The 15,684-nt window shown below is 56.3% G+C and overlaps 1 protein-coding gene across 2 annotated transcripts in view; it reads left to right on the top strand.

Annotated features, from left to right (window-relative positions):
- Window positions 1-243: 243 nt before the first annotated feature.
- DGKZ (diacylglycerol kinase zeta) overlaps window positions 244-15,684 on the top strand; it is a 30,316-nt gene continuing 14,875 nt past the window's right edge. For both annotated transcript variants that reach the window (XM_082843759.1, XM_082843760.1), the window contains exon 1: window positions 244-511. In XM_082843759.1, coding sequence (XP_082699885.1) covers window positions 351-511 — 161 coding nt within the window. In that variant the 5' untranslated portion in view covers window positions 244-350. The remainder of the gene's footprint in view (window positions 512-15,684) is intronic.

Raw genomic sequence — 15,684 nt, forward strand, 5'->3', positions numbered from 1 at the left:
CCGCCCCCTCTGGCGGCCCAGGCGGGTTGCAGCTCGGTCGGCGGCCGGCAGAGGGCGCGGCGGGCCGGTGCCACCGCGTAGCCGAGGGGGCGTGCTCGGCGGCGGGCAGGCAGCGGCCCGGCCAGCTATGCGGGGTCCTGCGGCCGCAGCTGGCGGCATTTCCTGGAGCGGCGACTGCGGCTGCTTCCCCAGCACCTGGGCGTGGAGCGCGGGGGCGCGCGGCGCGGGCCGGGCGGAGCGAGCGCGCGCCGTGGCCGCGGCGGGCGGCGAGGAGCCGGCTTGCTAAGCCCCGGCCGCCGGCCCGGCATGGGCGTCTTCCGCGGGCCCGCCGCGGGCCGGGGCTAGGGCCGATGGAGCCGCGGGACGGCAGCCCCGAGGCCCGGAGCAGCGACTCCGAGTCGGCCTCCGCCTCGTCCAGCGGCTGCGAGCGCGACGCCGGTCCCGAGCCGGACAAGGCGCCCCGGCGTCTCAGCAAGCGGCGTTTCCCAGGACTGCGTCTCTTCGGGCACAGGTGAGCGCGGCGGCGGCGGCGGGAGGCATCCCTCGGCCACCTGGTACTGACACCGAGCGGGGTGTTCCCGGGCACCGGCGATCCGGGTTGTCTTGGCGTTGGCTCTGCGTGGGGGTCATCCCCCAGCATCCGGGCACTGGCACCGAGTGAGGGTCATTCCCTGGCACCGGCAGCTTAGCGCGCCTTCTCTGTGGTACTGAGGCAGGGGCGGCTTCCAACTCTCCAGCAGGGAGACAGAATCACCTAAACCCCTGGCACCAGCAGGTAGGGCCCCCATGACTGGTCACGATCCCCTTCTTGGCACTGATGGAACAGGGCCCCCTCTGAGCCTCCTGGCCCCAGGGAGGTGGGCGGTCACGTCGCCACTCTGGTCCTCGGTGTGGCCGGGTTGCCTACCACCACTGCGTGACATCCGCAGAACATGGCCTCGTTGATACTACTGTTAACGACCCATGCCTGTCCCGGAGCACTGGTCACAGACCTAATCGCTCAGCATTTTCAGCTTCTCCTTGGAGTTGGGGTTCCTGGCCACCTGTTTTACAATGCTCTTAATTAGCAGGGAGACCTCAACCTCTGCTCTGCTAGGCAGTAGGCATATCTCCCCCTACCCGCGTCTAGCCCTGCTGGGAAAGGGATCGGGTGCTGACTCTTCAAGCTCTATCTTGGCCTCTCCCCCAGCACGCCAAATGTCACCATATTGTGCCTGTGACGGGGCTTTGACCAGGACTCTGGTGAGGAACTGTGGGGAGGGTGTGGAAAGATTGAGTGCAGGCAATCCGTGGCATGTATGCTGGTGTTGGCTGGGAGCCGCTTCCTGCTAGTGCAGCTCTGGTGGAAGGTGAGGGGAGATGGAGCCCCATGAGGACTCCACCTGGCTCCCTGGACTTCTCCCTGGCTTACCCTGTCCTTCTACAGTGGCCACGGAGCTTGCAGCCTGTCAGCTCAGGACCCCAGAGCCAACTCAGACTGCTTGGAGTCTGCCCAGGGCCTCCCTCTCACTTTTCTTCAGTTGTCCAGGCTTCATGGCAATTGGCCCCCCAAGCTTTGCCCTGTCCCTTCCCAGGGTTGACCTCACCCACCAATAACAGGGGTCGTTTTTTTCTGTACAAGTTGGCATCCCTGTAATGCTGACCTGTGCCCTCTGCCTGCCCTACCCTAAGCAGGGCCCTGCTCTTTGTGCCTGCACTGTGTTGCCACGCACAAAGACCTGGATCCTCACACTGGCAGATGGAGCTCTGTAGGCCCTTGTGAAACCAGGCGGGCTTCAATGCCACATAAAACGGGGCAGGGAACAAAGCTTCTCGTACCTCTGTTTTGTCACCCACAGCCCTGCCTGCCGGAGCAGTTTACACCCAGCTCTGCAGGATGTAGCCTCCAGCGTTCACAGGCTTGTGAGAGGGAGGGAGGGGCTCCGCCAGAGGCTTCCTGTCCCTGCCCACAGAGTACCAAGTGTCGGGCTCTTCTGACCTCTGGCTGTTGCCCCTTGTGAAGGGCACAGGTTTGTGTGTGTAGCAGTGAACCTCAGACACATTCAGGAGGAAGGATAAGAAGTAAGAGAACAGCAAGTACCTTTACATAATTCTCTAAAATAATCAAGACAGATGTTATTTCTCCATTTTTATAGACGAGAAGAACACAGGCTCAAAGAGATGAGTAGTTTGCCCAGAGTCACGTAGCAGGTAAGAGGCAGAGATAGAGTTTGAACTCTAGTCTGATTCCAAAACCCACATCCTTTTCTCTATACCAGGTTCCCAAACAGAACATCACAGTGACCTCGGGTGCTTTAGGAACTACAGATTCCTAGATCTTACCCTTGGCATGTCTGACTCATCAGGTCTGGAGATGGGGCTGGGCTTTTTTTTTTTTTTTTAATTTATTTTTGGCTGCGTTGGGTCTTCGTTGCTGCACACAGGCTTTCTCTAGTTGCAGCGAGCCGGAGCTCTTCTTTGCAGTGCGCGGGCTTCTCATTGCGGTGGCTTCTCTTGTTGAGGAGCACAGGCTCTAGGCACGCGGGCTTCAGTAGTTGTGGCTCGCCGGCTCTAGAGCTCAGGCTCAGTAGTTGTGGCGCACGGGCTTAGTTGCTCCACAGCATGTGGGATCTTCCCTGACCAGGGCTCCAACCCATGTCCCCTGCATTGGCAGGCAGATTCTTAACCGCTGCGCCACCTGGGAAGCCCCTTTTATTTTTTTAAATTATTTTATTTGTTTATTTTATTTTTGGCTGCGTTGGGTCTTCGTTGCTGTGCATGGGCTTTCTCTAGTTACGCCGAGCGGGGGCTCCTCTTCGTTGCAGTGCACAGGCTTCTCATTGCAGTGGCTTTTCTTGTGGCAGAGCATAGGCTCTAGGTGCGCAGGCCTCAGTAGCTTTGGCTCTCAGGCTCAGTAGTTGTGGCCCGCGGGCTCTAGAGCACAGGCTCAGTAGTTGTGGTGCACAGGCTTAGTTGCTCCGCGGCATGTGGGATCTTCCCGGACCAGGGCTCGAACCCATGTTCCCTGCACTGGCAAGCAGATTCTTAACCACTGCGCCACCAGGGAAGTCCCGGGGCTGGGCATTTTATAAAGCTTCCCAAGTGTTTCTAAGGTGCTGCCAAGTTTGAGAACCACAGTATTACATTCACTCTGGGGATGGTAAGTGATCTGACAGGATGCCTTAATGAGAAGAAAATCAAACAGCACCTCCGGGAGTGTGTAAGGAGTCTCCCCTGCATAGTTGCATTGTGCTGGGGCACTGGGGCACACAGAAATGAATGTATTTGGAAAACCCAGTAGAGTCAGGGAGAGGGCAGTGGACTAAAGACTTCCCCCTGACAAGCCTGGGCGTTTGGAGAATCAGATGTCCACGGGGCTGATCTGCCTCCCCTTGCTTTGACTGGAGGCTGGGGGGACAGATATTTGGAATAGTGCACCGCCTTGGCACCATCCCTTTAATGCTGTTTACTTGGTCCTGCCACCTTTGCGAGTTGCCAGTCTCAAAACTCCCCAGTGCCCCAGCTGAACCTAGCCCTCCGTCTTTCCCCAGGCTCCAAGCTCATTCTCAGTCCGGCTCTTGCTGCTCACTGGGCATCCACCCTCTGAATTTACCCCTTCCTGCTCCCCTCCCCCACCCAGCCATACACACTTCAGGCCTTGGGGCTGAGGGACCTGCAAGGCAAACAGACAGTGGCTGGAAGGGAGGATAACAAATAGATTGGTCATGGCTGCGGAAGCTGTATTGAGACTTCTGCATTCGGATCTTGGCTCAGTGGTAGAGTTCTAGAATCGACTAGCACTCTCTGCTGTGGGCTTGGGAGGTGTAGTGATGGTACATGGGCTGCATGTTTGCCATTCCTGGTCTGGTCTGGTAGAACGGTCTGTGAATGGCAGCCTCTTTGGCATCTTCCTTAAAGAGGCTTTTTCTTAAAGCCCACTGCAGCCTCCCACATCTGGTTCACCCTCTGGACTCTGGGGAGCAGTTTGCCGTCTCCCCTTTTTTATTTAGCCCAGTAAGGCACACGGCTGAGCCATGCTCCTCCCCAGCTCCATTCCACCTCGCCTGTCCTTGCTGGGGAAACGTCAGCCACTCCCACATGAGGAGGTGTAGGTTCTGCCCTCCCCAGGGCATCTGGGTTTCCTCTGTCCTTACGGTTCAGATTCTATTGGCCTTGAGGGGTGGTCAGTCAGAAGTGGGAGGGAAGTTGACTCTGCCTCCTCCTGCTCTTCCAGGGCCCACCTGGAGAGGACCCCCTCACCCTCTGGCCCTGTCCATCACGCAGCTTGTGGATTAACTGGCTTTGCACCCCAGCGGCATCAGAAATTACCAGCACTTCACACATCTAGACAGAAGGCACCTCAGCCTGCAGAGCCCCTGGGAGCCTAAGCGTTGGCTCTGCCACCCCTGCCCTTCATTAGTGCTTAAAGTCATTCATTCCTAGAGGGCAGAAAACGCACCTGTGGGACAAGTTTGAGACAGTAGGTCCCATTTAGAGGTGATGCCACGCGGGGCCAGGTGTCCTGAAGTCCAGGATGGCAGAGCGTCCCCGCCGGGCAGCCTGAGCAGAAGCAGTGCCGGTTTGGGTTGATTTTGCAATGATCCGGAAGGGACGTGTTGAGGGATGCCCCACGTTCGGAGGCAAGAGTCTGGGCTGTGGTGCCGGGATGTCTGGGGGCAAAAGGTGCCTCTTTGAGTGGTTTGTCTTGCTCAGGCTAATTCTGGGAGCTGCCCAGGTGGCCAAGGGAGGCAGGTGTAAGCCAGAGTCCCTGGGTTCCCGCAGGTTTGGGAAGAAAAAGGGGCCTCGGTGACTGAGCCGTGCATCGGCTCACCTCGCTCTGCCTGTTCCCCACGCGACATGGTGTGCCAGCGTGGAGCCGGCCAGGCCGGGACCTGGGTTGGGAGCCCGCGGTCTTCCCTCTGCTGCCACACACCCGCCAGCGGCTCTGGCTTACAGGCCAGGGGAGGGGGCGGGCAGCTCGTCATTTTTTCTCCGTGCTGTCCTCCGAAAAGGTCAAGTCTCAGGATGTGGAGCCGCCCGGGACTCTCACTTGGCAAAAGAGAGCACGAGAGTGGGTGTCCTCCCAGGCAAGGACGGAGGAAGGACTGAGTGACCCTGGGAGAGGGAGAAACAGGCCTGCCTCTGCCGCTTCCTAGAGCCCTCTCCAGAATTCACCAGTCGCCCCCCGAGCAGAGGGGGAGCCGAGTGGGCATGCTGGCCCCGAGGCTTGGCCTGTGCTGGTCCCTAGGAGAAGCGGAGGTTGGATCCCTGTCCCCCGACAAAGGCGAGAGAGTTTCCAGGTCCAGGAGCTGACTGGAAACTTGACCTGCAGTGTCGCTAGAGCGACACAAGGGGGCGACAGCTGCCACGGTGGGGCCGTGAGAGGGGAGAGTCCCTTTGCTGCCGTCCGTCCACTTGTACCACAGGCCTGCTGTGAGTGGACCCGCACAGACCCCCGCTGCTGAGCTACCTGATACTCTGGGTGCGGCAGAAGGCAGGCTGGGCGTGAGCGTCCACATCACCTGGCCCGACCCCTCCCCCTCTCTGAAGATTGAGGTCCATTGCATTGACCTTGACTGGGCTGAGGTCTCACAGCTAACTAGGGGTTATCTGGGACTTCAGTGCCAGTCCCCTAACTCCAGCAGCATGTCAGTTTGTACCACGTCACAGGATCCCAAAGGCTTCCCTGCTTTCGGAGAAATCCTCATCCGGCACCTTCCGACCTGCCCTCCGCCTCCCCTCCCTGCTGCCGCCACCTGAGTAATTCTCTCGGTTGGCATGGGGGGGCGGGGCAGCGTGGGCGGGAGGGGGCAAGCCCTGCCCCTGCATCCAGGCTCACCGTCTCCCCTCACTCCTGGGCGAGATTAGCAGGGTGCACCTCTGGGTGATGCTAGGCACTCATTTCTTGCCCCCCTGAACTGCTTCCCCTGTGCTTCACGTGTGGGAGCCCCTGATGCCCTTAGGATATCATCCTCACATGGGGCTGCCGTGTGGCTTCTCAGCACCGGGCCTGCCGGGCACTCCAGTCACAGGTGGGAGTCTTGGAAGGCACTTTCAGGTGGAAGAGGGCAGGCCAGAGCAGTGACCAGGTGCCCTTGAGGAGCTATCATTCTGCCGTCTCTCCTCGTCTGCCCCCTTCCTCAGCTGAGACGCCAGAGGCATGGTTAGGAGGTGCAGAGCAGGTTTGATGAGACCGAGGGCTCTGTGGCCCAGGTAGAGGAGGGAGAGGCCGAGGAGATGAGCACTCCCACCTGCCGCCCCTCTTACACTCACCTGGATGCAGGGGATGTGCCAGCTCATCTTTCTCTGGCCATTAACGGTTGCCAGAAGCTTGTAAATCCATCAATTTCATGTAATCCTCTGAACAATCTTGTAGTTGATTTTATTCCCATTTTACAGATGAGACACCAAGGCTCAGCGAGGTCAGCGGCCTGGCCCAGGATCATGCAGCTTACGCTGGAGCCCAAACCCAAGTATCTTTTCATAACACCAGGCTGCCCTACTTACTAGCACTCCTTTCTTCTATTCTTTTATTTTCCCATCACCAAACTGGTAGAGCCTAAGAAGGGGTTTAAGTGCTTGAACCCCTTGAAATTGAGAGATCTTTATCTTGTGTGGAAGTAGAGTGAGGCCCTTGAAATGATCTGTGCCCCAACCCCAAGGGAGAACTGCCACCAGGATCCTAGCCCCAGGGGGAGCAAGGCTGAGCGGGGTGGGGTGGGGAGACCCTTGGGTAGGGAGACTCGGGTTGTAAGGAGGATGTCATGTGGCTCCCTGGCTGGATCTGGAGTGGAGGAGCAAGTCTGGGACCTTTCATCTTGCTTTCAAAGTTCAGGGAGCAGACGACTCAAAGGGACGTGTTCACAGGAGCTCCAGATATCACCCTGGAGTCAGTGGGGGGCCTGTGGCCTGGGGGGAGGTGTTAAGGAGGAGAACACAGCGCACGGGGCCTCACGGTGAGAGGTCTGAAGAGAGAGGGAGGGCCCCCGAGCTCTCTCCCTCCACTGTAGAGACCTCCCCGCCGCTTGCACCTGGCCTAGCGCCAGTTCAGAGCTCCCACATAGAGGCCTCTCCCCTGCCAGGGCTGAACCAAAATAGCTGTCTAGGAGCCTGGGCCGCGCCGCCCACGCCGCAGCATCTCGCGGGTTAACAGCTTGCCTGTCTCTCCGCCCCCCTTCCCCAGCTAGCTGACATTTTACTGGGGCGGGGGTGGTTGTGAAAGGGGGCCCCAGCCCATGCAGACACCCCACTGACGCAACCTGTCAGCCACTCGCCCTCCTCTGAAAGGCATCCTTTCGGGTGAGACCTTCCTTCCGGCTCCACAGATATGGGGTTCCTACCAGGAGACAGTGTAAGGAATACTTGGGGCTCCAAGGGGTAAGGGGGAATGCTGCTCCTGGCAGATGCCACTGCTGAAATCCACCCATGGAAGACCCAGGGCAACCCCCTGGAAGCTGTTCTCCCTCTGGGGGCCTTTTTTTTTTTTTAATACTTTAAAATCTTTTGAAAAGCATTAAGTATTTGCCCTGAGGAAAGTATACAGAATAACGTTAACACCTACCACTTAGCTTGGTCAGATCTTACGATTATGCCATATTTGCCTTAGACAGAGATGGAGGCCTCCTTGTCTCCCTCCCCAGGAGAAACGACAGTCCTGATTTGGGTGTTTACATTCTCGTGCCTGTTTTAAGATTTTTTTTTCCTGTGTATGTATGCATCCACAGTAACACATAGTACTGTTTTGTATGGCTTTGCCCTTGAGTTAAATGGCGTATTGTACTTATTCTGAATTTAGGTTTTTCCCTCCATGTTGTTTCAGAGATTTAACTGTCTTGAAACACGAGCAGTAGTGTGAAGCCATTTTAACTGCTATACACCATTCCTTTTTGTAACTGTTGACGGACATTTAGGTTGTTGGTAGTTTTCTTGCCATTGCAAGTAATCCTTCAGAGACTGTGCTGGGACACGGCTCCTCGTGTGTTCTGTCCACCAGTGCTTGGTTACAGAGCAGTGTATCTTCAGCTTAGACAGTTGTAGCCAAGTTGTGCACTAAAGTGGCTGTCCTAATTTTTAGGCCTCTGGAGTTATTTTTCTGTCTTTAAAGTTTTGGTAAACTGAGGAATGGGTTACCATGAACACTTTCTCTTTCAAGCCCGCAATATCCCATGAGGAAGACAAGGTGGTATTATCCCCATTAATCCGATGAGGAAATTGAGGCCCAGCCAGGGTAAGAGACTCAGCTTGAGGTTGCGTAGCCGGTCAGAGGCAGAACACCTCTGGACCTTTGAGTCCAAATCCTCGGAAAGCACCTTTGACCCCTGTGACCTCTCAGGAAGACTGGAGGCACATTTTCTGTCTTCGAGGCAGGAAAAAGAAAAACAAAAAAACCCTGTGTGGAGTGCATGAAGCCTGGGAGGCCGAGTGGGGCCCTGGGGGCTGACAGCTGATTCTAAGAAGATCTTCTAGTAGATGGAGGAGGGAGCAACTTGGTCAGAAGAGTCAGAGGGGGAGTTAAATTTTGAATGAGGGATAAGGGGGAATGCTGCTCCTGGCAGATGGGGAATGGGAGCCTGCTGCAGACACAGGAGAAGGCAACAAGAGGGACCAGTCACAAGAGAAGAGGGACGTGGGGGCCAGCAGGGGCTTCGTAACACTCCCAGCAAGGTGTTGCGAGACTCAGAGGGAGACATATCGGCATTCCCATCAGGGATCGATTTCACTATGTGCCTCTGAGACACAGGAGCTCAGCCCACACCAGCAACTTGTCCACCCAAGGCTGGCAGGAAGGCCTCCAGAACTGGCCAGTCACTGGGTCACTGCGCTGGCCCACAGCCCTTTGCTCTCCGTGTGATCCTTGAGGCTGAGCCTGGACCATTCACCTTTCCCTCCATTCACTCTTCAAACCACATCCAGCACTTCTAGACCCTGGGGATGCAATTATGAGTAACACATGGTCCCAGGGGCGCACGGTCTGGTGGGGGATACCAAGCTGCAAACCAGCGCTGATGGCCCAGAACAACCAAGAGAGGGCCTGAGCTTGGGAGCAGCTAGCGCCCGGGAGAGGAGGCTGGGGAGAACTTTCCGGCAGAGCCGATATCTGAGCCAGCTCTGAAAATATGAGAGGAAAAAGATGAAGGAGCAGAAGAAGAGAATGGTGTTCCAGGCAGAGAGACTGTCAGGTGCCACACACACAGGCAGGAAGAGACCCCTGTGCGTTGCTTGACAGACGCATCTAGAGGTAGAGTGAGGGATTGAGAGCACAGACCCGGAGCAGACTCCTAGGTTGGAATCCCAGCTCTGCCACTTACTAGCTGCGTGATCACAGGCAAGTTGTTTAATCTCTTTGTGCCTCGGTTTTCTGATGTATAAATTGGGGATAATACTACTATTACATTTTATGAATAAAAAAGTTAGTATTTGTAAAACACTTAGGACGGTGTCTGGCACAGAGTGAGTTATGTATTTGTCAAGTAAAATGTAAAAAGTATGAAAGCGAGATGGGAGAGGAGGCCGAGAAGCCTGCTGACTGCCAGGCCCAGGCCTTTGCATTCTGTTCCCTGACAGTAGAGAGCCATTGAAGGATACGTGGACACTTTAGGATGAATTCTGGTGGCAGTAGGAGGATGGTTCGGAGGGGAGGCTCTAAAGGCATGAGCCAGTCATTCATTCCACAGACATTTCTCCAAGGCCTACCAGGAGCCAGACCCTGAGACAGGGACTCAGGATACAAGGAGAGAGAGACTGGGGATGTTTCAGCAAGGAGCTCAGAGCTGGGGTCCTGGCCTGCCCCCCACCCCACGGCATCTGAGGCAACCGCTCCTCTCCCCTCCTTGCCCACATCTTCACCTGTGACTTCATGTCACCAAACCCTGTTGCCAGGTTTCATAAGGAAAGCCTTGGAGAACGTGGAGTGGGCAGTGGCACCCAGCCCGGAAAGGAGCCTCAGCTGTCACTCTCTGGGTCCTCTGGAGAGGAGGCTGCTGCCATCCCCCTGTGCCCAGCAAAGAGAAGTAGCCTAGGCCTTGTGGTCAGCCCTTGGGTGGGGTACCCGAAGTGGAGGAAGCCCTTCTCCTCCCCTAACGGCTCTGGTCCCTCCCCGACGGAATTCCCTGTTCCTTCCTCCTCAGCCCATCAGCAGTAAACACTGGACTCACTGCCAGGCAACGTGCTGAGCTGCCCAGGTGCACTAGATCTGGCCCCTGGCCCCCCAGGAGCTTGTCTGGTGGGTGGGAGGAACGAGGCATATGGATTGGAGAGAATCAGGACTTCCAGGGGTCCCATGGCAGAAGAGCCAGATGGGTGGTGTGGAGTCATCAGTGGGAGTGAGGTACTCTTGGCTGGGGCAGCTGTGAGCAGGTGGGATTTTGATACGAGGTGAGGAAGGAGGCCGGTATTCCAGGCAGAAGGTATGCCATGTGCAAGGACACAGCAGTGAGCTTGGGCTCAGCCAGATTACGGGGCAGAGAATAAGTTGCCTTGGTTAGCACCAAGGGTTGTATCAAGGCATAGGAAGTTGAGTTAGTGCCACATTGCAGAAGCCACGTTTGCTAGGCTAGAGGATTTAGAATTTATTCTGAATCAGTGGTTCCCAAAGTGTGGTCCTGGGGTTGCCCTTGACCCTTTCAGGGGATGGTTGAGGTCAAAACTGTTTTCGTAATAATACTTTCAGAGCTGCCCTAGTTTGTGTCCTTCTTACTGTGTTGATATTTGTACTTATTGTATAAAAGCAATTGTGGATGAAACTACTGGAGCCTCGGCACAGACAAAGGCAGTGGCCCCAACATAAACTTGTAGCCATTGTATTCTTCACACTCACAACAAGAAAAATGCAGTAAATATATTAATCTTCTAAAGCCTAAATCCTTGAGTACACTTTTTTAAAAGTTCTGTGTGAAGAAATGTGAAATATACATACAGTACTTTTGCTGCAAACCGAACTATGATGGCTGTTTTGAAAAAGCACTTTTGTGACTGAGTTGCGAGCCCTACTCGTCACTTTTTTCTTTTTTTTAAGGAACACCATTTAAACTTGAAAGAACGTCTGACGACAGACAGAACTCTTCAGATTTGGATATTCAGCAGACGTTTTCTCAAAAATGAATGAAGTGAGCTTGTCACTTCAAAAACAGTATCAGTATTTGTTGCTATTGATAAAATGTGTTGCTATTGATAAAATTTGAGTGAAAATTACAATTTTGGAAACTTTGTTCCAGTGTGTGGAGATCTGCCTAACTCAGTAAACCAGTATTTTCCAATGACCTATGCTTGATGTTTCAAAATTCAGAATGCAAGACAGACCAGTGAAAAGTTCAGATTCCACGTGGCCACTAACCTTTAGGAAACTACCACTTGTCATATTTGGGTGTCGTAGCAGAGAAGAACATCCAGAATTGCGTGAAAAGGCTATTAAAATGCTCCTTCCTTCTCTAACTGCCAGTGGGACGCAGAATTTTCTTCATGTACTTCAACCGAAACAACATATCACAACAGATTGACTGCAGAGGCAGATGTTAAAATCTAGCTGTCTTCTATTAAGCGAGACATGAGAAATTTGCAAAAATTAAAACATGCCACCCTTCTCACTACTTTTCTGTTTTAGAAGATACAGTTTATTTTTCATAAAAGTATGTTATTTATATTAACAGTTACTGGGTTTACTGTTTTTCAACAAATGAATAAATAGTATTTTAAATATTTCTCAGCTTTAGTTTCTAATATGGTCAGTGTTAATAGCTATAACCCCCATAAACAAAACCGTTTGGGGAGCTTCAATAATTTTTAAGAGTGTAAGGGGGTCCTGGGACCAGGATGTTTGAGAGCTGCCACTCTAGATCCTAGGGGCTAGGAGTGTTAAGGGAGGGGTGGCGTTCTAGGCAGGATGGGTGTGACATGGGCTGGCTGGCTTCTGGATCTGACAGGCCCCCTTGGCAGGGCTGGGAAACCCAGGATCAGGAGGCTCCGCTCAGCCACTTGTGAGCTGTGGGCAGTCACGGGCCTCCGTGAGCCTCAGCTGCCCTGGGGGTTCAGCTGGGAGCAAAATGCCCCTTGCACAGGGGAGTTACAAGCCTCCTGTCCGGCAGTGCTTGTGGAAAAGTGCTCAGTAAGTTGTGAAACACGCCACAGATGCTTATTTTTGCGGTTATTTTGTCTGAAGCCGGTGCTTAGCTGTCTCAGCTGCTTTCCTCAGATCCCGGAATACCTGTCCAGTGGGTGCGAGAGGGTGTAGGGTGACCCGCCTCTTCTCCCCCCAACCCTCCCGGAGCTGAGGCAGGGGCTGAGCTGTACCAGGGGCCGCGTGGTGGGGAGGCTACTGAGCTGTTGCTCAGCCGGCCTCTGGGGACTTTGGGAAGAGAAGCCAGGAGGCGAGGCTCGTGTGCGAGTGTGTGCCCGCCCACTGCCTCCTGCTTGCACTGCTGGGAGAGGAAGTGCAGTCACTTACCGATGGGTTATTTTCATAACGGCCGTCTCAGGCGTGGGGGAGGAGGGTGGCGAGGGGGAGGGGCAGGGGAGCAGCCACAGCAGCTCACTCCCCAAACTAGGGCTTGCTCAGCCGGAGGCCGGCCCGGAGCTGGAGCGGGAGCCGGGCTCGCCTGCCCCCCCGCCCCAGGGCCCCAGCCCGCTGGCCCACCTCCTGCCTGCCGCCCTGCCTTCCAGATCAGGTCAAAGGGGCTTGCCTCAACCCTTCCTTGCCTTCTGCTTCCTCCCTCCTGGATCTGTCTGGGTGGGCCTGGGGAGGGGTGGATCAGGGCAGGCCCGGGCACCACCATCCCCAGTCGAGGCTCCTGAAGCTGATGGAAAGGGACCGGCAAAGCGTAGGCCAACCGAGCTCCTGTCTGAGCTCCTGTCCCCGAGCCAGGGCAGGACCTGTTGAGGTAAACGTGACTGGCCTGGTGTCCTCCTTTGCCATGCAGCCCTGGCCCACCTCTCCCCGCTGTGCATTCTGGTTTGGTTTGGTTTGGTTTGGGCAGGATCCTTTTAGTGAACAGAGACCTAGGAACCCTGCCTCACCAGCCCCAGGCAGGCCCCCTTTCCAGCCATCCCCGTCTCCTCCCCTCCGACCTCAGCCTCAGGGCCGTGGGAGCAAAGCAGCCAGAGGTGGCTTCTGAGCAGCAAGACCCTGGGGAAGCGGCTCCAGGCCCCGACTCTGGGGCTGCTGGAAATGGGGCCACACGGCACCCTTCCCAGCCTGCACCGGGAAGAGGGGCGTGAGGGGCCCGTCCACAGCGTGGAACGGGCACTCTGACTGAATCCCACAGGGCGGCCTGTGTGAGCACCTCTGGAAGCAGAGGGGTCCCCGGCGGCCAGGCCTGGTGCCAGGGGCAGAGGGCGTTCATCACAGCAGGAGCAGACACCCAGGCGGCTCTGGCTGCCAGGCTCTGTTCCTCAGGAGGTGGGGGTGGCCATCCTGGGAGCTCCAGCTTCCCCTTCCGGGTTCCCACCCCCACCATGGGCAGAGACAGACCCCAGGAGGTGACACTATCCACACGCCCTGGTGTCTGCTATAGGCATAGGCCCTGCCCTGCCCCTCCTCTCTGCCAGCCGCAGTCAGGTACTTTCTACTGTTATCTCATCCGAACCTCCCTTATGTCAAACCTCCTAAACTAGGTCGTTTCATCCCCATTTTTCAGATAAGAAAATTGAGACTCGGAAAGGTTAGTTGGTCAGCCCAGGAAAGCCATGGCAGATACAGGATGCCAAGGCTCATGGGCTTTTCCACTTGAAGCTAACAAAGCGTGTGAGACAGTCTGGCTGGGAGGCCAAGAGTCCTGTGCTTCCTAGCCAGTCGCCGATGAAGCTGAGGCACTCGTGTCCGCTCACCCCCGGCAGCTGCCTTAGCTTGGCCACCTGCAGCCCCACTCGGTGCTGTTCACCGGGGTGCATGGCCAGCCACCACTGTGCGTGTCTCCCTGTAGCATCCTTTGTCCTCCCCAGGCTCCCAGCAGCCAGTTGACGGGGCCCGTGAGTCCTTTCCCACTCTGTCCCCTTCGGGTGTGACAGGATTACCCCAGGTCCCCCACTGGGAGGCTGAGGGGCAGCCATTCGTGCTCTGCTGTTGGTGTTAGAGCCCTGTGGGGCGTCCTCCGGTGACCTTTACACGTACCATGTGGTATGTGGAAGGTGACAGAGCGTGAGGTGACAAGGAGCTGTGCTGTGGGGAGAAGCTCCACGCCCAAGCAGGGGAAATGCTGGGACAGGCCTGAGACCAGGCTGGGCTTCTGAGCAGACCCAGGAAAAGCCTCAGCAGAGATAGGAAGTCAGGAGTCAGGCCACTGCTGACCAGAGGACAGAGGTTTCTATGGAGACGGGAGGAACAGGAAGCATGGGGCCTGGGGGGAGCGTAGAGGAGTGGGTGCCTCAGAGGAGAGCTTGTCATAAGGCGTCAGGTCAGCCAGCTGACTGCCTCCTTGGACCAACAAGGAGACTGAGGCCCGTGAGGGAGGGGCTTTGCACGTGGCCACACAAGGCCAGGCTGGCCTAGCCTGCCCCGCCCCGCTCGCAGTGACTGCACCGTCAGGCCCCTGAGGAGACCCCGGGGCAGTGTGTGGGCTCGAACGCGGTAGGGGAGCACCTGTAAGTCGCCCCCGTGTCATGAGGCGGATGTGCGGGCGACCTCGTCCTGCCAGCGCCTCTTGTCGTGGGTCTGGGGCAGTAGGCAGGGTCCAGCCCTCACTGCCACCCAGAGAGCAGCTGCTGCACCCCAGCCCCCGCAGTGACTGTGGCCTTTTGTTTTCTGGGTGACACTCGCATCAGGCGGTGTGTTCGGCTGACTAATCTCCTCCGGGCTGGGCAGCTGTCACAGGGCGGCCTGACCAGGCGGGCAGGGAAAGCTGACACCCTGGGGCAGTGCTGGCAAGCCAGTGCCCTGGGGCAGTGGGCAGCTGGGCCTTTAGGCTCCTCTTCCTGGGTGCAGAGCAGACCCTGCGTCAGGCAGCCCTGGGTTCAGGTCCCAGTCCTGCCGCTGACCAGCCGAGTGATCTTGGAGCACGTTACTGCACCTCGCAAGCCTGTTTCCTCATCTCTGTAATGGAGCCATCGATCCTGCCTCAGGAGGTGGTGGTAGTGAGGATCAAACGAGATGATAAACGAACGCACTTCGCCCAGGGCCCGTCGCATAGTAGGTGATGGGTAAATGGGACCGCTACTGTCCTTGTTATGGCTCCCTTCCCTCCCCCGCATCCCACCTTAGTCCCAGCTCTTGGCCCAGCAGGGAAGTCCCTGCTCTCTGCCACGTCTCTGGGGCGCGGGCTTTGGGGTTCAGGTAGAGGCAGGTTCCAGCAGCGGCTCCGCACAGACTAGTTGTGCACTTTGGGCAAGTTACCTCCGCAGTCTCCCATGAGGAACGGGGCATGATACAGTATCTATTCTTTAGGGTGCTGTGTTTATTTATTTAAATTTTATTTATTTATTTATTTTTGGCTGCGTCAGGTCTTCGTTGCCCAGCTTTCTCTAGTTGCAGCGAGCAGGGGCTGCTCTTCACTGCGGTGTGCGGGCTTCTCATTGCGGTGGCTTCTCTTGTTGCAGAGCACGGCCTCTAGGTGCGCAGGTTTCAGTAGTTGTGGCTTGCGGGCTACAGAGCTCAGGCTCAGTAGCTGTGGCGCATGGGCTTAGTTGCTCCGTGGCATGTGGGATCTTCCCGGACCGGGGCTCGACCCCGTGTCCCCTGCATTGGCAGGCGGTTTTTTGTTTTTTGCTTCCTCTAGTTCC

Source organism: Leucopleurus acutus (genome assembly GCF_964270905.1).
Source record: "Leucopleurus acutus genome assembly, chromosome: 8".
NCBI lineage: Eukaryota > Metazoa > Chordata > Mammalia > Artiodactyla > Delphinidae > Leucopleurus > Leucopleurus acutus.